We start from the raw sequence: 21671 nt of genomic DNA on the forward strand, positions 1-21671 counted from the left end.
TTTATTAAATAAAGATGAGAACAAAACCACTCTTGGGAATCACCAGTTTATTGTTAATGTAAACAAACAATAGTGACTGGAGTGTGGGTAAGAAAGATGAACTTAGAAACCACTGAAGGATTTAGAAATCTCCCAGTAAGCCTGATAAAATGAACAGTGACAAAAGGGTGAGAGAAAATAGAGGACAAAGTTAGGAGGTTCAGCATTCAGTCTACTTGTACTGCAGAAGATAAGATACAAGGAAAATGGAAGAGAGATGGACGAAGAAGAAAACAATAATATCTCAGGGATGAAGATAGTATTTTTCCCCATGTCAGCATTAATAATATAAAAGAATGGGGTATTAGAATCAGGTGATAAGAAAAATAGGGAGCTGTGTTGAGGGAGAAGGATTTAAGTGAAAATGGAAGTTGGGAAGAGGATAGGGAAGGCAAGAGGGTGGGGGTGGAGTTTTTCTCAAACTAAGAAGGTATGAAAAAAGCCATGTGGAAACCTACTATTTTATAAGATTATTAAGCATATAACTTAAAAAGAGTATGAAAGGAGATAGCCTGCATTGGGTGGATATTGCTCCTCTCAAAAGCCATTGGTTATTAAGTGAAAAATTCAAGTGCCAAGGTATGGGATGCCCTCCTAAGAGCCAATGATCAGGGAGGCTGCAGGGGCCATCAAGAACAGCGCAGGCTATCTCCATTTCTCTTGCACACTAGAACAAGATTGTTAAGACCCTGTTGCTGAAGATACCACAAACTTTGTTTGTAGGATAAACAGCATCAAGATGTAACTGGCCTGGAAGCTTCCTCTCTGCTGGCCAGCTTTCACAGTCCTAGAAAGTACCAAGTAGGCTTCTGGGAGGGAAACATCATTAGAACCCTTACCAGCTGTGAGCCTTTCAAACTACAACAACAAATAAGATGCCAAATAAGATGCACCCACTGGTGCAATAATGGCATAGCTGCTATAGGGGTAACCAGCTGCCTTCTGATTGGATTTGAGGCCAACTCCACAGGCCTGTAAACCTGGCCCAAATTCCATGATGGAGGACCTCATAGGCTCTGGGTGGAGGGACCTATTGCTGTTGTTTTGCTAAATGGGCATGTTGTTGAATTATCTTCTAAATATTTATATTTATGCTCATGGATTATGCTGCTGTTAAGCTTGGTCAGAGAAAGTTCTATTAGTGGGTGGGTAGTGGTCAACACAGACTCTTAACTGCTTAAAGCAATAAAACTTTAAGTGACCGTTGAATATTTAGCCCTAAAAGGGACATTGATGGAATTTCCTCTGGGGCTGAGGACACATTGCAGAAGTTTGGTGTGTGTGTGTGTGTGTGTGTGTGTGTGTGTGTGTGTGTGTGTGTGTGTGTTGGCACAGGGAGGCAGGAGAATATAAAAGCCAGAAGATGGGCAATTGTGCTGTGAAATGCTGTGTTGTGAACATTATGTGGTTGTTCTACTTGAACTCAGAGCAGTTGTGGTTACCTGCACAGGATCCATCTAAGACTGAGTCTGTCATCATTTTACCATGGATAAGAGAGAGAGGCCAGTGAGGCTCCATCCTTCTCTGAAGGTCTATTTACAGTTAAGGTTCCTGGGGGGAGGAACTGTCATTTTCTTCAACAATGTAGCCACTGGTAAGTTTCACAGCAGTAATAACCCCATCTATGCTTGTGCAAGCAACCCTAGTTAAATTCAGTGGAACATACACAGACACAGACACAGACACAGACACAGACACAGACACAGACACACACACACACACACACAGAGAGAGAGAGAGAGAGAGAGAGAGAGAGAGAGAGAGAGAGAGAGAGAGAGAGAGAGAGAAATAGGAACACAGATTAGGAAGGTTTCAGTGGGGAAGAGAAAGCTAAGAAAGGCAATAAGGCATGTGTTAAAATGATCAAAGTTCATCACATACATGTATGAAACTGTATTCATTTCAATAAAGAATGAAAGCTAAGTACATCAGTGCTGGGCATCAGGTGCTATGAATAATAGATCAAAGGGCTTCTGGAAAGGTGGGTAGTACAAGGGTCAGGAGGTTGAAAGTTCAGCAGTCTAGAGCATAGAGTGTTCAATGTTTCAAGGGGGAAAATGAACAATTTAAATTTCCATACTCTGCAAAGTTCTTATTTCAGTTTGTTAGCAAAATAAAGACATCACCAGACTGTAACTGTTGTGAAAATTTACTTCTCCCATAACACTTCACTTTCCTGAGAAAGGACTTAAGGATGAGATACAGCAAAATAAAATAATAACCAAAAAGGGAGGCATTATGGGGATTCAGACACCATTGAAACAAGGTCAAGAAATAAATCACTGGTCCTTGCTTATCCTTGAACTACCTGGAGCTCTGAACTCCGAACAAGGGAGAAAGATACTGGAGACGACAACCTGATAGAGCTATTGGCTGGGTGTAGAATGGATGAATAATGGTAGCTACACAAAAGGAAGTCACGGATGAAAACCAATCAAGGAAGATAGAAACTCCATGAGGGAAAAGAGGCCAGAGAAAAGTCTCAGTGGTTAAGAGAGCACTTGCTACTATTGCAGCAGACCCAGGTTTCATTTCCAACACCTACATGATGGTTCACAACTAGCTGCAACTCCAGTTACAGGGGATTTGACACCTTCTTCTGGTCCCTGAGGACAACTGGGTACATGTCTAGTGCACATGTATACATGTAGGCAAACATGCATAACACATCCAATAAAATATTTTTAAAAAGAAAATACAGTGTTATCACTTAGATCTACTGTGAACAATAGAGATGTTCACATAATATAAATGGAAGTTATTGATTTTTAAAATTTTCATAATCAGTCTATGGTCAGAGACGCTTAGTTTTGGTTACAGAAGCCAATGTAGACAGCCTTGGCCATGGAAATCACAAAACAGAAATAATGTCATGATGACAGAAGTTGGGAGGTAGGAGGATGAGAGAAGAGCAGAAGTTTGGGATGATAAACAGCTTCATCCCAAAAGATGAGGCTTCCACTTTGGAAATCAGTATGGCAACTCCTCAAGAAAATGGGACTCAGTCTACCACAAGATCCAGCAATTCCACTCCTAGGCATATACCCAAAAGAAGCACATTCATACAACAATCTATTCAACGATGTTCATAGCAGCGCTATTTGTAATAGCCAGAAACTGGAAGCAGCCTATATGCCCCTCTACCGAAGAATGGATAGAGAAAATGTGGTACACTTCCACAATGGAGTACTACTCAGTGGAAAAAAAAAACCAATGGAATCTTGAAATTTGCAGGAAAATGGATGGAACTCGAAGAAACCATTCTGAGCGAGGTAACCCAATCACAAAAAGACAAACATGATATGTACTCACTCATATGTGGATTTTAGACATAGAGTAAAGGATTCCAGCCTACAAGCCACACTGCCAGAGAAACTAGTAAACAAGGAGGACCCTAAAAGAGACAAACATTGTTCCCTGGAGAAGGGGAAAGGGTCAAAATCCCCTGAGCAAATTGAGAGCATGGGAAGAGGGGGAGGGTGTTATGAGGATGAGAAGGGAAGAAGAGGAAGGATGCAGAGGTCATGAGGGAGCAGAAAGGTTGAGTCAGGTGAAGAATAGAAGAAAGGATATGTGATAGGTAGGGTTTTAGTTGGGGGGGTGGTAGGGGAGGATGGGAGGGAGAAGGCAACTGGGATTGTCATGTAAACCAATCTTGTTTCTAATTCAAATAAAAAAATGAAAAAAAAAAGATGAGCCTTCCAGGAAGCCACCTCTATGCAATGGATCGAGAAATAAAGAGGATAATAAGAGGAAATAAAGAGGACAGACTGTCACAAATTTTCTGGGAAGATGTCAAAATCAATTACTTAGACCAGTCAGATGCCTGAAGAAGATGCAGGGAGTAGCATAAGGACAGAAGTTGAATGTTCAAATGAACAGAGCAAGAAGACATTGTGAACCAGCCAGACATGAGTCCAGTCTTAGGAAACAGGCACTGATGTGGTGAATGGCAAAATGTAACATGGCCATTCACTCCAATATGAAGACTGCAGGGCAGTGAATGATATAGAGGAATCTTCTGATTATTTGTGTAGTAGCCAGAAATCAGATTTCTATGTAAATTTTCTAATATTTTTCAATATTAGCAACTGCCTTGGTCACTGTTCTATTGATATGAAGGGACACTTTATTTTATTTATATGAAGGCAACTCTTTATTTTGCTTTATTTTATTTTTTCGAAACAAGGTTTCTCTGTGGCTTTGGAGGCTGTCCTGGAACTAGCTCTTGTAGACTAGGCTGGTCTCGATCTCACAGAGATCTGCCTGCCTCTGCCTCTGCCTCCCAAGCGCTGGGATTAAAGATGTGCACCACCACTGCCTGGCTCCAAGGCAAATCTTTAAAAAGAAAGCATTTAATTGGAGGCTGGCTTACAGTGTCAGAGGCTTAGTTCATTATCATCATGACAGGGATCATAGGGGCAGTCAGGTGTGGTGCTTGAAGAAGTAGCTTGAAACCTCAAAGCCCACACCCAGTGACACACTTCCTCCACCAAAGCCACACCTTCCAATCCTTCTCAAATAGTGCCACTCCCTGATGACTATAAACTATTCAAATATATGAGCCTATGGGGGCCACTCTTATTCAAATTACCCCAGTTGCCTTGGTCATGGTGTCTCTTCACAATGGTAGAATATTAACCAGGACAGTAACTTCCTAGATGCTCTGCAAATGAGATATGGGCCAGAGGAGACAGTTCAGCTGCTCTGTATCAGGCTCTGAGATGGCCTTAAGTGGTCAAAGCAGATCAAAGAATTAAGCAAACGGTTATTTCTTATGAAGACTTTCTCTACCATTTGATATTTTCCCTGTTCTACAAAAAGTGTCCAACTTGTTCTTATTACTATTTTAAAACTAGATGATCAAAAAAAATCCACCATTTAGAGACCAAATACTGTTAGCAATGTGTGTGTGTGTGTGTGTGTGTGTGTGTGTGTGTGTGTGTGTGTGTGTGAAAGTGTGACTATACATGTGTGAATGGAGAAGGCTGTGTTGCATCTCCTTGGCCCAGGTGGGCCTCCATGAAAAGGATGGGTACTGTGTCTTTTTCTCTGATGTAATAGTAAGTGTTCAGAGTCATGTTCTTGGGCTGTTAATAGGCAAATGTATAAGAACGGTAAGAGGAATATTTTCTGTTAAAAGCAGAAAATATTTTGGCAGAAAAAAAATTTCCTACGGTAGCCAAGCATTCTAAACTTCTTGCATTCCCCAGGTTGAGTGGGCCCATCATGTGAGTTTGGCTACTAGAAAAGTATAAACATTTAAAAAACATCCCCTCTGTACCACATGTTCTTTTAGTTAAAATGACTTGAGTAAAAAAGTCCTTTAAAATTCAGTTCTTTACACTTTTCTGGGAGAGAATGAACAATATAAAAATTATTAGGAAGTCCTTTCCCAAAAAGAGCTGCAGTGGGGTTGCTAAGGTGTTTTGTATTTGTGGAAGGCTGGTTATGGCCATTACCACCTGTTCTAAGGAACTGGTCCATGAACATCCGGGTTTATAAAGCAGGTATTTAGAGGAGATTAGTTTCTTCACCAAAGCTACTATTGTTATTTATTAAGATGCTATGGATTGAGCATCTTAAATATGTTAGCAATGAGCTACATCCCCAGTCTCAAGGATTTGTATTACACAGAGAGGCCATTTGCAATGATCTTCCGCCTAGTGCTTCCATGTGCCTATTCTCACCTGACCATCAATAAACCCAAGGCACATGAGTGAGATAGCACATCTACAATCCAATCCTACTTCTCAGTGTGTAAAACCTGCTTTATCCTCACCACACATTCACAGCAACAATCTTATTTGCCTGGAATGAATATGGAGGAAGTAGATATCCAGAACATTGTTTGGATTACACTTGATCCTGGCAGTAACTGAACTCATGAACATGTGTGTGTGTGTGTGTGTGTGTGTGTGTGTGTGTGTGTGTGTGTGTGTGTGTAACTGACCGCACAGGAAGCAAGGGGGATGTGGAGGGAGAGCAGCACCAGTGATGATCATGGTCCCCAAGGCCCTTCTTGCTGTTTTCTTTGTCACAGGCTGCCTCTCGATCATGCTCCATGCATGCATGGTTGTCTTCCATCCCTAGGATAATCTCCTGAGGCACATATTATCCAGTCTACTTTCCTCCAGAGAAATGAAGTTTGGGAACTCTTACGACACACAAAGTAACTATTACTGAGATTGAAGCCAAGGTCTGCCGAGATGGACACATTACTTACTTATTTTCTAAAATTTTAGTAATTTTTCCATGTAATGCATTTTGATCATATTCTTCCCCCTTCCCTAACTCCTTCTCAGGTTCTTCTTAACTCCCTACCCAAGCCAACTTCATCTTTGTTGTCTCTGTCTCTTTCTCTTGGAAAAAAAAAAGCAAAACAGGAAAAACACAAAAATAGTAAAAGAAATAAAAAAGTAGACAAAAAAAACTGCCAAAACATGAGTTCATTTTCTGTTGGCCAACTACTTCTGGGCTTTTGGCTTGCCCTGTAATGTGGCTGTCATACCCAGGGACACTCCACCTCCACTGGAGAAAACTGCTTTTCCCTTTCCCAGCCGGTTTCCATTGGGAATAGCTTCCTGGTTAGGGGAGGGACTTTGTGGAGGAGGACAGATTTTTAACTAGGCTACCGTAAGTCTTCTGATGGCTACCTCTCATTATGCTCATTTTTAATCTTCTTTTTGGCAGTGATTCCGGCCTAGTGCATCATGTGTGCTACCAAGCTGCCTGCACTCCATCCAGTGGAGCAGTGTCCATTTCAATGGTAACAGTGAAATTCAAGGGCAATCCTTCCTAATGCTGTGACCCTTTAATTCAGTTCCTCATGTTGTGGTGACTCCCAACCATAAAATTATGTCATTCTACTTCATAACTGTGATTGATTTTTTTGCTACTGTTATGAATTGTAATAAGTATCGGCTATGCAGTATATCTGGTATGTAACCTCTGTGAAAGGGTCATTCAACCCCCAGGTTAAAATTGCTGCCCTAGTAGGTGTAATCCCAAGGTCACAACCTCTCACATCTGAGTGAAACAAACTTAATGGTGCATGGTGTTTATAAATACTAACATGCCTCAGATGCAGCAAGGACTGCTATAACCCACAGCATACTATGTATTTACTTATTTACTTAATTTAATCTCATTTTGTAGTTCAGGCTGGCATCAGACTAATGCTTGGCTTCCTGAGTGCTGGTACTATACCATGATGACTTGTTTTTAAAGACTTCCATATAACAGTGACGGTCTCACACACCATGCCCACGTCTTCACACTGCAGAAAGTGAGGCAGACTTGACAATTGGTCTGAATTGGAAATAATGGGTAGAAAAGGTGATGTTAAGACAGCTCTAACCTACATTTCAAGGGAGAAAAGAATCTCAAAGCCTTAACCTTTTGTTCTTTACCATCAAAAGTACTACAGCATTTAATTCATATTTGACTGACGAGGAAGCAGCTGAGACTCCATTGGTCCTACTCTTAGTCTGCTATGTGTCTCTGGGGCTCTTCTTTCCTTAAAGGAGAACAACAACTCCCCCATTTCCCCCACCCCAGAGCTAAGTACCAATTGCCCAGTAGGTTTCTCTTGTTTGATCTATGTGTGTTGGCAAAAGAAATGTAAAAAATTGTCCTAGTTGAAAAGGGACAAAATATTTCATGAACATTTGGTTTCTCCTTAGGCATTATATTGTCAGGCTCTGACAGTGGCCAGAGAGTGCTGTGTATGTTATAGGTTGACAGTATTGGGCAGGAGGGTTCTAGGTTCACTTACAGTGATCTTGGCTTTGATGGCTGCCAGTTTCTCCTGGGCAGCTGTGAGGTCTGAGGTGGCCTTGTTCAAAGCTTGGCGCTTTGGTTCCACATCACAGAAGACCTCGTAGAACCTCACAATGTTGATGACCCAAGAGCACAGGCCTGAAGCCGCATAGGACTTGGTGGCCACAAACTCTGGGTTGAATGCAGGGTCTTGCAGATAGGGCCTGATGGCTTTGAGGCAATTCTCATGAATGTTTTCCTTGTCGAAGTGGATTAGGGAATCCAGGAAGCTGTCCACCTTGGCCATGGTGATCTTGGCAGCCTTCCAGCTACGGTCCTTGGGCACCTTGCCTCCTGGGGCCATGAGTACCATCACTGCAGCGCTGACGTTGCTAACGGCCAGAGGTGGGGACCCAAATGTCTTCAGCTCTGTCAGGTTGGTCTGAGAAGAGAGGAGGAGGTTGTTAGAGGAAAATGGATGAGTTCTCTTTGTCCTGGGCCGCTAATGGAGTTAGGCTATGGAGTGATCAATCTGTAAGGGCTTGCTTTGAAGCCTGCAGCAGCCTTCTGAATTTTAAATATCATGACTCATCAAAGGGAAGGCAGAGTGACTCCCCAGTGGCTGCAGACGTCCCTGAATGGTTACCCGAGATTCAGCTATGTTCCTCCAGCACTAAGTGACTTACAGCCCATTAGAAACACACCATTATTTCACATCTAGCTGAGAAATAAAAGGATGCCAATATACTCTGAAACATGCAGTATGACATGAATAAAAGATAAGGTTATTATAAATTAATTTCCATCTTGGATTGAAGAGGATAGCACTGAAACTTAACGTTTTTTTTCTTCTTCTTTTAATTAAACTGCTTTCTTCCCTGATCTCATTCTAAATACACTTGACTGTCCTGAATGCACAGTGGTGTTTTTTGCCAAGAAATACCTCAGACAGAAAGGCAGGAGTGGCTTGAGAGTCAGCTGCTGCTGACTGGTCTCAGGTGTGTCCTTTGTTACAGAAAGATATTGTTCTTGATACCAGGCCTCAGTGTCCTCATCTGTGACCCAGAAGTGTTGACTCTAACACTCAGGTAACCCAGAAGTGCTGGCTCTGACACTTAGGCTTCCCAGCTTTTGGTGCCCCTTTCTACAACTTGGAATTGGGGCATCATTAATCTGGACATGAATTTGTGACTGCCAGGGATGAGCAGGTGAAGTTGATTCAAGGCAAGCTGTAACATTCCCTGAGAAAGATGGGCAAGACTGTTTATGCAAGGATGATTTTTAAAGTGGGGTGGGGAGGATCTTATTTCAAAGTTTAAGGCCTGTGAATTAACTTGAACTGTTTTAGAGCCTGGAATCCACAGTGAGAGGGGCCAGTCTGTCACCTGAAAGAGGTGGGGGAGATGCTCCATTTACTTTATTTTTCAGATTAAAAAATGCTTTTAATTGAACTGTAATTACTTCACTATCTCCTTCCCTCCCTCCAGCCTTTCTCAGTTACCCTCCTGTGGACTCCTCCCAACTCCCCTCAAGTTGATATCTTTTTCTTTGATTGTGTGTGTGTACACAAATCTATATCTATATCTCCTGCTGATGAACACCCCCTCCCCCTTACTGGTTGCTTGTCCAGTCCAGAGTGGTCAGCCTTGAAACCATATACACACAAATACCCAAAATGAGCTCAATAGGTTACACTCACTCCTGAACTCTTTTCATATTTGATCATGACACTCTGTCAGTGGCAGTAGGAAAGAACAGCACAAAATGTAAGTGGGTGCTAGCATGGGTGGGGACATGTCTTGAGGAGCAAAAAATTGGAGCAAGAATCTTTATCATCTAAACTAGTGTATTAGGCATAATCAATAGATAGAATTAATAGAAAACATGTGTAAAGATATAGGAGGTACATAACCCAGATCTTGTACTGTTATGATTTTAATGGAGTTCATTTAAACCCTTTACATATCCACATATATCTACCAATCAATGGCGATTGTGTTGGTCAAAAAGACAAAACCTCAATGGAGTTGAAGTGGGCTTTTTCTTTTATGGCTCACTTGTCTAGGAAGGGTGAGGAATGAGGCAGTGAAATGTAAGACCACATTTTGAGTGTTCGTTTGCAGGGAACACTGGCTATTTTATTGTTTCTGGGTCTCCCTGTGGGGGTTCATTTTTGCATATTGATTTTCTCATGTTGCAAGGCACTTGGCCCAACTTTCTGGACTCTCTGCCCCTGGGACCCTCTCCCCCTTTCCCTTTTAGGTTACAAATGCTTCCTGTTGGGATTTGGAAATGTCCCTGAAAGTATAAAACTGGGTTCCAAAGGTGGCATTGTTTATTATGTTGCTTTGGCTCTTTAAAGAGCCTAATGGGAAGTACCTGGTTTAACATGGTGTGGTCTCAAAGAGGCTTCTGAGATTCAGGCCTCTTCTCCTCTTTGGTTGGAGGTGTAAACACTAGCTCCTACAATGATATCACCCTTGATCATGAGCCACCAGAACCATAAGCCTCAACAAACCTGTATTTACTGTAAGCAGCCAATGTGAGGTATTTATTATAGTGCCTCAACACTGACTAGTACACTTCCTTTTGGGGGGCCTTGACTTATGAAACTCTGTTCTATCTCAGGATCTCTACAAGAACATTGTTCCTAGGGCATTTGCATGGCTGATTCCACCTCTTAAGATCTTAATTCAAACATTCTCTACTCGAGAGACTACCCACAAACCTCTTCTCCTTTATTTTTCCTATCTTAGTATCATGGTGATTTTCTTCAGAAAACTTACTGCAATCTGAAACAATTATCACTTCTTCCTAGCCGACCTGCTATAATCTTCCTCAGGAGAACAGGGACCCTTGCTGAATCTTTAAAAACCAGGTTTCCTCTGCTCCAAAGAAACTGCTCTCTAGCAGACACTCATCAAACTGGACATAGAATGGCTGAATGGGGTGAATGAGTGATGATGGCAGCTCAGCTCACACCCTTAGCTTTGCAAGTAGAAGGGAAAAGGCTTTTCCTCCAACAGAAGTCAGCACTTGAAAATGCCTAGGAAAAAGTCTTGTTTAGTTAGGCATGGATCTCAAATCAGCTATCACAGGGCTAGTGTAACCAGGAAGAACAAGGTTGAAAGGAACATTTTTCAGGAGGAAGTAGACACTGTTTTCAGTGAACACACATTAGTAGCACTTGGCTCCACTCCACTCCTGTCTCATACGACAGATGAGAGAGATCCATCTGTCTCTGGAGCAATGGGGCAGGAGTCAAATATCATTAGAGTACTGTAAATACTGCTAATGCATTGTTAATGTTTGTTAATGTTAGTGACAGGCATCTCTCTTTTCTTTGGTATGTGTGCGTGCATGCGTGCGTGCGTACATGCGTGTGTGTGTGTTTATGTGTATGTCTGCTTTCATTTAAACTTGGCTGAGTGCTTAGACCTTGATTTTCTTGACTTTTGAATCTTTTTTTTTTTTTTTTTAAGTCAGTGGGGGAAAATATTCCTGCAATCCTCACCACTATGGCATCAGAAGCAGGGCCATTCATTTGGAGAAATGGCTTTTGTGGTTGATGTAAACCTTCTTTCCATACCCCCTTTCTGGATAAATAAGCTAACACCACCTTATGTGCCACAGAAACCATCTGGTCCCTTGACCTTCACTCCCAGCTGCCTGCCCTAGCACTGTTTCTCTGTTGCATATTTTCCTTTCATAGCATCTGTTGTGTTTTACTACTTTGGATGAAATAGCATTATTTGGCTCATTGTTTCCTGCCTTAGATAGAATATAAGCTTCCTAGAAGTAGGAATCTTACTTCTGTAGGGCAAAAGGCCCAGCCAAAGAAACACATTCTGACACTGAGACGAGAGCCAATTCACTGGCCCTGAAACTAGAGTGAAAGAAATACTCCCTGACCCTTACCAACTCAGCATGAAGACTAACCAATCCCTGAGTATGAAAAACAACCAATCCCTGAGCACAAAATCCAGCCAATCTTTGAGCTTGTCCAAGCTCAGGGATTGAAATCCAAACAATTTCCACTCTGAAATCTTCACCCTGGAAAAACTCTGCCACTAAGAAATCCTATATAAGCCCTGATCCTGTTCAGTTGGGAGCTGCCCTTTTCTACTCTAGCAGAGGCAGCAACTCTCCTGGATTCTCTCTCCCAGTAAATCTCTTGAATGAGATTTTGGTAACAACCTTCTTTTAGTAAAAGTGGAGCAGGGCAGAGAAGTAACAACTTTTGCCAGAGTGGAACAGAGCTGTAAGGGTTCTCACTGGAGCGGAGCAGAACTTCTACATCTCTATGGGGAAGCTCGTATAGCAGAGCATTTCCTCCTAGCTGATCACTCTCCCTCTCTGCTACCCATTGGCCTTCAGAAGCACTCTCTATGAGGGAACCCAGAGCTACCACACTTTCATAATATCCAAAGAGGGCAATAGGAATCAAAGAATGGAACACCCACCCAACAAAGACAAACTAGATGTCAACACCCAGAATCACTTCAACCATCCTAATTCCAGATGTCTAGACACCAGCCAAAACCACAAACATGAACAAGATAATTTAATCCCATCAGAACCCAGTAACCCCACTACAATATGGCATGAGAAATGCAATGTATTTGAAGTACAAGACAAGGATTTCTAAATAGCATTTATGAATATGGTCAAGGATGTTAATGTGTATTTGAACACTTAGTGAAGTCTATGAAAACACAAGGAAGAGTGAAATGTAATAATAAAGACAGTTCACGATGAAAGCAGAAATAGAACCATTAAAGAAAACCCAAAATGACCTCAAGCTTAAGCTGCTAAGAACCAGTCCCAGAGTCGCCTCCTCCAGACCTGGCCCTATACAACCAAGTACACCCCAGCATCCTGGAGACTTCTTGGTTGGGTTGTTTTTGTAGTTTTGTTTTTGCTTTTGTTTGTCTTTTAAGACAGGGTCTCTCTGTGTAGCACTGGCTAGCCTGAAACTCACTATGTAGACCAGGCTGGCCTCCCAGGTGCTGGAGTTAAAGGATTGTGCCACAAAAAAGGAAACCCAAAATGAAATAAAATTGGAAATAAAACATTTATAGGAAGACAAATAAAAATTCACAGGTAAATCTCACCAATAGAGTACAAGATGTGGAAAATAGTCTCTAGCTTTGAAGACAATAGAGAATAAATAGGTACCTCAGTCAAATAAAACATTAAATCTTCAAAAAATTCTAGGCACAAAATAGGAAATCTGTGACACCATGAAAAGGTCAACTATAAGAATAATAGGGATAGAGAGGGAAATGCAGCCCAGGTCAAAGGCACAGAAAATATTTAAGAAAATCATAGAAGAAAATTTCCTGACTCTAAAGAAGGAGGTACCTACCAAGGTACAAGAAGCAGACAGAGAACCAAATAAAAAGGACCAGAAAAGAAATTCCCATGACACGTTATAATAAAACACAAAATATTCAAAACAGAGAAAGAATATAGAATCTTCAAGAGAAAGATCAAGTAACATATAAAGGCAGACCTATTAGAATATCATAAGACCTGACTTCTCAGTGGAGACCCTGAAAGCCAGAGGGGAATGGACAGATGTTCTTATAAGCTCTGAAAGATCACAGATGCCACCCAGACTACTATACCCATCAATCATAATAGGTAGAGAAAGAAAAACTCAAGAATAAAATCAGATTTAAGATGTATATATCATCAATTCAGCTCTACAGAAGGCACAAGAAGAAAACTTCGGTCAGAAGAAGTTAAAAATACCCAAGAAAACACAAGGAATAAATAATCCCAAAAGAGTAAATCAAAAGAAGGGGAAAACAAAATAAGAGGCATCAATAAACACTGCTTATTGATAGCTATCAATATCAATGGTCTCAATTCTTCAGTAAAAAAGACACAGACTAACAGATTAGACTAGGAATAGTCTCATAAACATCTTGGGGATACTTCTAAGTAAGTGAAAGATTTATATAATAAAAACTTTAAGACATCCAAGAAGATATCAGAGGACGGAAAGAGCCATGCTCATGGTTCAGTAGGATTAATATAGCAAAATTGGCCATTCTACTATTAGCAATCTACATATTCAATGTAGTCCAATCAAAGTTACAAAACAAATTTCCATACAAATTGAAAAAAATTCAGCTTCATATGGAAACACAGACATTTTATGATACCTAAAACATTTCTGAATAATAAAATAACTGCTAGAGGTATCAGCATCCCCAATCTCAAGTCAGTCTACAGCATTATAGTAATAAAACAGCATGATATTGATATAAAAACACTGATCAACTGATTAGAATTGAAGACTCAGACACAAGTCCACACATTTGGACTTGATTTTTAGTAAAGAAGCCAAAAATACACATTGAAAAACAGCATCTTTGACAAATGGCGGTGGTCAAACTGGACATTGCATGAGAAGAATGCAAATAGATTTACATATACCACCATAGCCAAAGTTTAATTTCAAATGGATCAAAGACCTCAACATAAGGCCAGATGCCCGAATATGATAGAAGAAAAAATGTGGAATAGTATTGAACTCACTGGTAGAGGAAAAGCTTTTCTGAATAGAACACCAACAACCTAGGCACTAATTAATGGGACCTCATGAAAACGAGAAGCTTCTGTATAACAAAGGACACTATGATTCAGGCAAAGCAGCAGGCTATAGAATGGGAAAAGATCTGCACCAATTACACATCTTACAGAGGGTTAATACAAAGAACTTAAAAAATATCAAGAAAACAACCCAATTAGAAATGGTGCATCAATTAAAACAGAGAAATCTCAAAAAATAAAATACCAATGGCAGAGAAATACTTAAAGAGATTCTCAGTATCTTTGGCCATTGGGGAAATGCAAATGAAAACTATTTTGAGACTTTATCTTGCACTAATCAGAATGACCAAGATCAATAAAACAAATGATAGTTTGTAGAAACTGGCAAGGATGTAGAAAAAGGGGAACACTCATCCATTGCTGGTGGGAGTGCAAACTTGCACAGCTACCATGGAAATAAGTGTTGGCAGTTTCTCAGGAAGCTGGGAATTTATCTGTCACAAGATACAGCTATACCATTCTTGGACACACATTCAAAGGATTCTACATTCTACCACAGAGACACTTTCTCATTCATGTTAATTGCTGCTTTATTCATAATAGCTAGAAATTAGAAACAGCCTAGACGCCCACCAAGTGATGGATAATGAAAAGGTGGTGCATTTGCACAATGGAATATTATTTAGCTGTTTGAAGAAAACAAAATCATAAAATTTGTAGGTTAGTAAAAACATCATCCTGAGTGAGTTAACCCAGATTCAAACACAAATATTCTATGTATTTTCTAATATGTGAATGTTAGCATTTAAGCCTTCAATAGGTGTGTTATAATTTGTATAATCACAGAGGTTAGGTTTTAAGTTGGGAACTAGAGGAAAGCTGAGAATTCCCCACAGAAGGGGGTGTAGAATATTTATTTATGGAGAAATGGGGAAAACTGGAGTGGGAGGATTAAATGGGGAAGGGGATAGATGAAAGGGATAAAGAAAGGAATATAGGGTGGACAATTAACACTAAGGGCCATATGGAAACATACTACTGTAGAGACTTCCATATAAATATAGAATATATATAAAATCTATATGAAATAATATAATATATAAAATAAATAAATGTGTGAAAGAAATCTAAATGGAGTCACCAAATAGTGAGGGGGCAGCGCCCAACTAAACATCTTTCCCAACCAAGTGACCCCCTCCACTGACAGAAATGGTTTATGTTACATCAAAATGAGTCATTGGAAAAAGGGTCCCATGGAAAACCCCAAGTAACCCAAGCTATTGCCAAGGCTTTTGGTTTCTCTCTACAAATTGATGGTAAGTCTTATCTCTGAAAATGGAGAAGTCGATAGGTGCCTATCTAGAACCCTCATCACTACTGACTAGTATTTATGATACTAGAAGGTATTCTGCATGCTCCCAGAGGAGAAAGGTTAACACTAACCCAGCTACAAATCCTGTGATCTATAACAGTGACCTGTCTGCATGATTATGTTGGTGCAATAGTGGCACAAAAGTTGTGGGAGTAACCAACCATTCTCTAGTTGTTTTTAAGGCCTACTCCATGAGATTGAACAGATTGCCCAATACTGTTTGGGTGGCCAAGAACCTTAGAATGGACAGGCCTTGAGTCTAGAAGAAAACCAAATACTATTGTTCTGCTAAAGGAACAGAACAACAAAATGATTCCTAATGACATGCTATCCCCAGAGGTCAGTATCTCTCTCATTCATTGCCAGAGAAGCTTCCTATTGTAGGAATGAGAATTAATATAGAGACCCACAATTGGACAATGTGGAGAGACAGAGATTTTGGAGCATTCAGTTCTAAATGTGATGACCTTAGATACAAGTGTGTGCCTTATGGTCAGCTTTTAAAAGTGACTGAACTTAAGTTCTTTGTGCTTTCTAGGCTAGCACCTTACAGTCTGAGGTACCTCCCTGGCCCCATACTATAAAATTTTTGCCAGAAATTTCAGTCCAGTCATTAGTATTTGAAAAAGCCTAATACATCCCCATTCTTCCATCACCGCACAGCATGCTTTAAATGCTTTAATTTTTAAAAGAGGTCAAAACATTGATTTATTTCATTTTCATATGTGGATATATATATATATATATATATATATATATATATATATATATATATATTCACCGATGAGTCTAAACATTTTCTTTCCTTTAAAAAAATCCTTATTTTAGGTGAGATTGGGCACATTCAGAGTGGTATGGCTGTAAAAAACCAAAATGTCAATGTAACAATGCCTAACAATACTCTGATGTATTCAAAGATTTGTCCCTAATCCAATTGCCATCAGAGAGGCTTCATCCAGCAACTGATGGAAGCAGATAATGGAGATCCTCAGCCAGACATCAGGCTGAACTTGGATAATTATGCCGAAGAGAGGGAGGGAGGATTGTAGGAGCCAGAGGGGTCAAGCACAATACAAGAAAACCCACAGAATCACCTAACTGACAGCCAGGGAGCCTGCATGGGACTGACTTAGGCCCTCTGTATATATGGGGCAGTTATGTAGTTTGATCATCTTGTGGGACTCTTAATAGTGGGAGCAGGGGTTGTCTCTTAACTCTTTTGCTGGATTTTGGGACCCTACTCCTCATATTGGTCTGTTTTGCCCAGCCATAATACTAGGGGAAGTGTTTAGTCTTACTGCAACTTGATATACCAGGTTTTGTTGATATCTATGGGAGTCCTGCCCTTTTCTGAACAGAAATGGAGGAGGAATGGGTCGGGTGGTGGATGGAGGCGATATTGGGGGGCAAGCCTGGGAAGAGAGAAGGGAGGTGAAATTGTAATCAGTATGTAAAATAAATAAACTTAAAATAAAAATAAAAGTGAATCTAAAATTATTTTATTTTTAATTGTGTGTCTCTGTGTGTGGATAAATGCACATGAGTTCAGGTGGCCCTAGAAGTGAGCAGAATTAATCACTTGATTACAGGGTTACAGGTGGTTATAATCTACCACCTGACATGAGTGATGCAAACCAAACTCAGTTCCTCCTATCTGCTGGTCCATCTCTCCAGCCCCCCTAAACATTTTACTGATTTGTGTAAGATATATGAATTTATTTTTGGTTCTTGTTATTTACCTATTCTCAACAGGTTATCATTTTTTTCTGATTACTGTATTAGTCAGGGTCCCTGCAAGTAAGAAGATGAGACAATATACCAGCATTTATGAAGAAATCTAACCAAAGGAAATGATCATAAAAGTGTAGATTTAGGTTTTGGGTGCTTTCCCCCAGATTACTTAACTTGTAGTCTGGAAACCAAAGGGTTCAGAATATTTGACCACCACATAGACAATATGTATTTGTAGCCAGAGATGTGTAAACACTCCACAGCTTACTCTTGTAAGAAGCAACTGGGTCTCTCTGTTAATTGCCATCTATTGCAAAAAAAAAAAGCCTTCTCTGATGAGATTTGAGAGATGCATTAATCTGTGGGTGTAACAGAAAATCCTTAAGAATTGGTTTAATACTATGTCCTATTAGCAAAGTAATAGTAGTATATTCTCCCCTAGGGTTCATGACCTGTCTACTCACTTGCTCTTGGCCCTGACAACTGTGTCCGATATGGGTTTCATCATGTGGAGTGGGCCTTACAGCCAATCAGAAAGTGGTTAGTTACTCCTGTGACATTGGTGCCATTATTTCATCAGTGGGCATATCTTTCTATCAGGTCATTTCTGATGACAAGACATAGCTCACAACAGTCATATCTAAGTAAGACTAATGCTTACTTTTGATAGTACATAGTACCATAAAAGCCAGAGGAGATGAAGCTTCCAGTCAATACCAGCTTGACCTTCATGTCCTGTGACTCAACTATGTGATGTTTTATGGTCTTACCATCAAGTTCTGGAGGGTAACCAAGAGCAGTGGCAATAACTTGGAATGTTTTGAGGTCTATGGATTTCACTGTCCAGTAACTCCAATAGAGATAACCCATTCCTGACAACTGGTCAAGGTGTTGAAAATAACTGACTATGGAGTGCTCAGCTCTAAATGGGACATCTATATCACACCCACATCCAAGGCTCAGGGACCATTTTGGAAGAAACCGCAGAAATATTATAAGAGCCATAGGTGGTGATGACTACAAGAAAGCGTTTGCCAGACATAAAAGTCCAGTTGCCCTTAAGAACTCACAGTGATTATGATGGCAAGCACAAGACCTGTATAATCTCAAGATAAACATCCACGTATGGAGAGAGGAGGAGAGGGGAATAGTCACAAAGTCCCACTGCTATCTTAAGAGATACTGGTAATTAATAGCTGTCAGGAAAGGGAGAGTTATTATTCTTCAAGGGTGTGGCCTCTGGTAGGTCTAATACATCAGTCCCTGTGGTCGATGGCCACACACCAAGAGTATATAAGCTTCACTAATGGAATTCTGTGGGTTTAAAAAAAAGATGAGGCCAAAGTTGAGCCCAAAGTTGAGTGGGTATGGAACAGAGAGAGGGTGGATCTTGGAGGAGATTGCAGAGGGGATAAAAATGTTCACATTACAATGTATGAAATTCTTGAAGAATTAATAAAAAGGGTTTTTTTAAAAATAAAAGCAGCTGTGTCTCAACTAATCACAGCAACTGAGGTTCAGTCAACCATTAGCAGGTGCTTATAACAACAGTTTTTCTTTATTCTCAGTTGAATGGGAAGTAGTTGGGTGGTTAAGGCAGGGAATGAAATGATCAGATTTGTTTTTTGAGAGCTTGATGTTGGGTGGGCAAACTTCTAGCGGGGACTGTGTGGATATGAAAGCTGGGCTACTGAAGTTGTCTAGGGAAGAGGGGAGGATGGGTTGGTTTAGGGTTTTGGCTGAGTAGATGTATGTGAGTTAGGAGTCTGGAGGGGTCTATAACCTTCAGCTGTGGCCAAGCTGGAACTGAAGGAATGCATGCCTGCCTGCATCTTCATGGCTTTTCTTCTTCCTGTGACTTTCTGGGCACATGTGGGCCAAGGTCAAAGGAAGCTGGAAGACAACCCAGTCTTCTGGGTCATAGGAACAACAGAATGGGGGAAACTGATGTGATCAGTGATAGTGTGGAGAGATGTACATGGATGCTTCCCAACACAGTTTGAGAACTTTTTATGTGCAAAGGCTCTCTACATTTTCTCTTACAGATTGCAAGTTTCTTGTTGAATTTTATGGTATTTTGTGCTCTACAACAGCTTAAAGTTTTGGGTTGTCAGGTTTAGCACAATTTTTTTCTCAATGACATTGTATTTTGTTTCTATTCAAAGCAAATTTTCACAAATTTAAAACGTGGTCTGTAAATGTATGCAATGTTTGCTTGTTTTAGGCTTTCTTTCTTTCTGATGTGTCAGTCAGTATTTTATAAGGCAACACTGTCTTGTTCTTTTATTAAAGGAGGGCACACTGTGGAAAATTCAGCAAAGACAAAAAATGAGAGCAAGCAACACTTATAGCTTCACTAATACAAGGTATTTATCCCCTGGTGTATTCGATCTAGTAGGTTTTTTGGATCTGTCTTTCTTTTAGGCTAACATTACTCCCCTTTCTGTAATTTTAGATACGGATCCATATATAATATACCTATATAAACATACATATTGATCATTCTATTTTAAACCTTTTTTTTACTGTAAGCATGAAACTTCTAATGTCATTATTTTATAAGTATGATTTAAACTAAGCAATGTACTGTTCTCTCTTGGATGTATCATAATTTAGCCAGTTTTATGTTGTTGAACATTCAGGTTAGGAAATTGATTGAAAAATATGAACTTCTAATGACATTAGAGACAAGCTAAAAACCAAATTGGGCTTCAATTAGATTTATATTTAACTTATGAATAAATTGGAGGATTGATGACAGAAAGAGTAGTTTTTGCATTTCCAAGCTTGAGCCATGAATTTGTCCACATCATTTCTTAATCCTTCAAAAATGAGGTACAGTTTTCTTCACAGCTTCAACAAATTTCCTTACACTTATTTGTACGTTATGTTTTGGTTGTTATTTTGAAATTGTTTTCCAATTGGATACTGCTGATATTAGAAAAGCTATTACATCTTATAATTTATTTTATAATCAGACCCCATCCTTTCCCTTTTATTTGTCTTACTATATTTCTATGACTTTTATGGAAAATAACACATTTATCTGTTATTCCATAATAGGTATGCAGTTAATATTTTAGTATATTATTGCATTAGATACAATTCTAGCACAAGTTCTTTTTAGTAATAGTAGCAAAGGGGGTTGTTGTGCTTTTCCTATGTTCATAAACATAATGGGAATATGTCTCATGCCCTGTTGGTAGGTGCTTTGTCCTTGGGTTGGGTTAATTGTTTTCTGTTGGCAATATATCCAAATGCCCGTCCATTCCTGCTTTGGTAAGTAATGGTTGTTGAATTGTATTAAACACTTTTGTTACTGGTTGACTATGTAATGCCCCTTTCCCCAAAGGCTCACTCTTTGAAGGCGTTGGCCCTCGATAGTGGTTATTTGTTGAAGCTGTAGAATCTTAGGAGGTGAGGTAAAGATAGACATAATAGGTTCTGGGTGTGGGTCCTTGGGAGTATATTATCCCAGGTCATTTTCTGTCTCATTCTCTCCTTCTTGTTGGCCATGAAATAAATAGCTCTGCTCTGCCATAGGCTCCCACTGCTGTGATCAGTCTGTGTACAAGAGGCAAGAGACCAAAAGCTGTGAAACATGAGTCAAAACTTCCCTCCCTTATGATGTTTCTGTAGGTATAGTGTCATGGCAACAGTGAAGTGGCAAATGCAGTCATTGTAGACATTTCTCAAAGTGACAACTCAGTTTTTCTTCTTAAGTATATGACTGGGTATGGTTGTACGAGTAGCTTAATGTATTGTACCATTTGTTGGCGTATTGGTGTTTGATTGAATTGCTAGATTCACATGATTAGCATTTCATACAGGCTTCATATGACTGCTCATAAATTAACCAGAGTTTTCATTTTCTTATATTATGTCTATCACTTTTAGGATTAATCTTATTCTATAATAAGGGCCCTGAGTAGTTCAATAGGAAAGAAGGCTGTCTAATTCTGTTAAGCTGTATTTCCAAAAATTGAGTATAAAAATCTGTTTTAACATTGTTTATTAATAAACTAAAAGTCAAATGATGGCTTGAAAGAGACTATCACAATGTATATACCAATAATTAATAGAAACAATTTCAGAACAATAGTGCAAATTAGTAGGAAGACAAAATGGCCCATCTGTCTATGCCACAGCCAGGCTCCAGGCTTCTTCTAGGACTTTCCTTATCTGCAATCAACAATAGGTACCT

At 39.9% G+C, this 21671-nt stretch overlaps 1 protein-coding gene across 1 annotated transcript in view; it reads right to left on the minus strand.

Annotated features, from left to right (window-relative positions):
* Positions 1 to 21671, minus strand: part of Dnah9 (dynein axonemal heavy chain 9) — a 338224-nt gene that overhangs the window by 81824 nt on the left and 234729 nt on the right. Inside the window, exon 50 of the mRNA XM_027427134.2 lies at positions 7817 to 8242. Coding sequence (XP_027282935.1) covers positions 7817 to 8242 — 426 coding nt within the window. The remainder of the gene's footprint in view (positions 1 to 7816; positions 8243 to 21671) is intronic.

The sequence above is a fragment of the Cricetulus griseus genome, chromosome 7 (genome assembly GCF_003668045.3).
Source record: "Cricetulus griseus strain 17A/GY chromosome 7, alternate assembly CriGri-PICRH-1.0, whole genome shotgun sequence".
Lineage (NCBI taxonomy): Eukaryota > Metazoa > Chordata > Mammalia > Rodentia > Cricetidae > Cricetulus > Cricetulus griseus.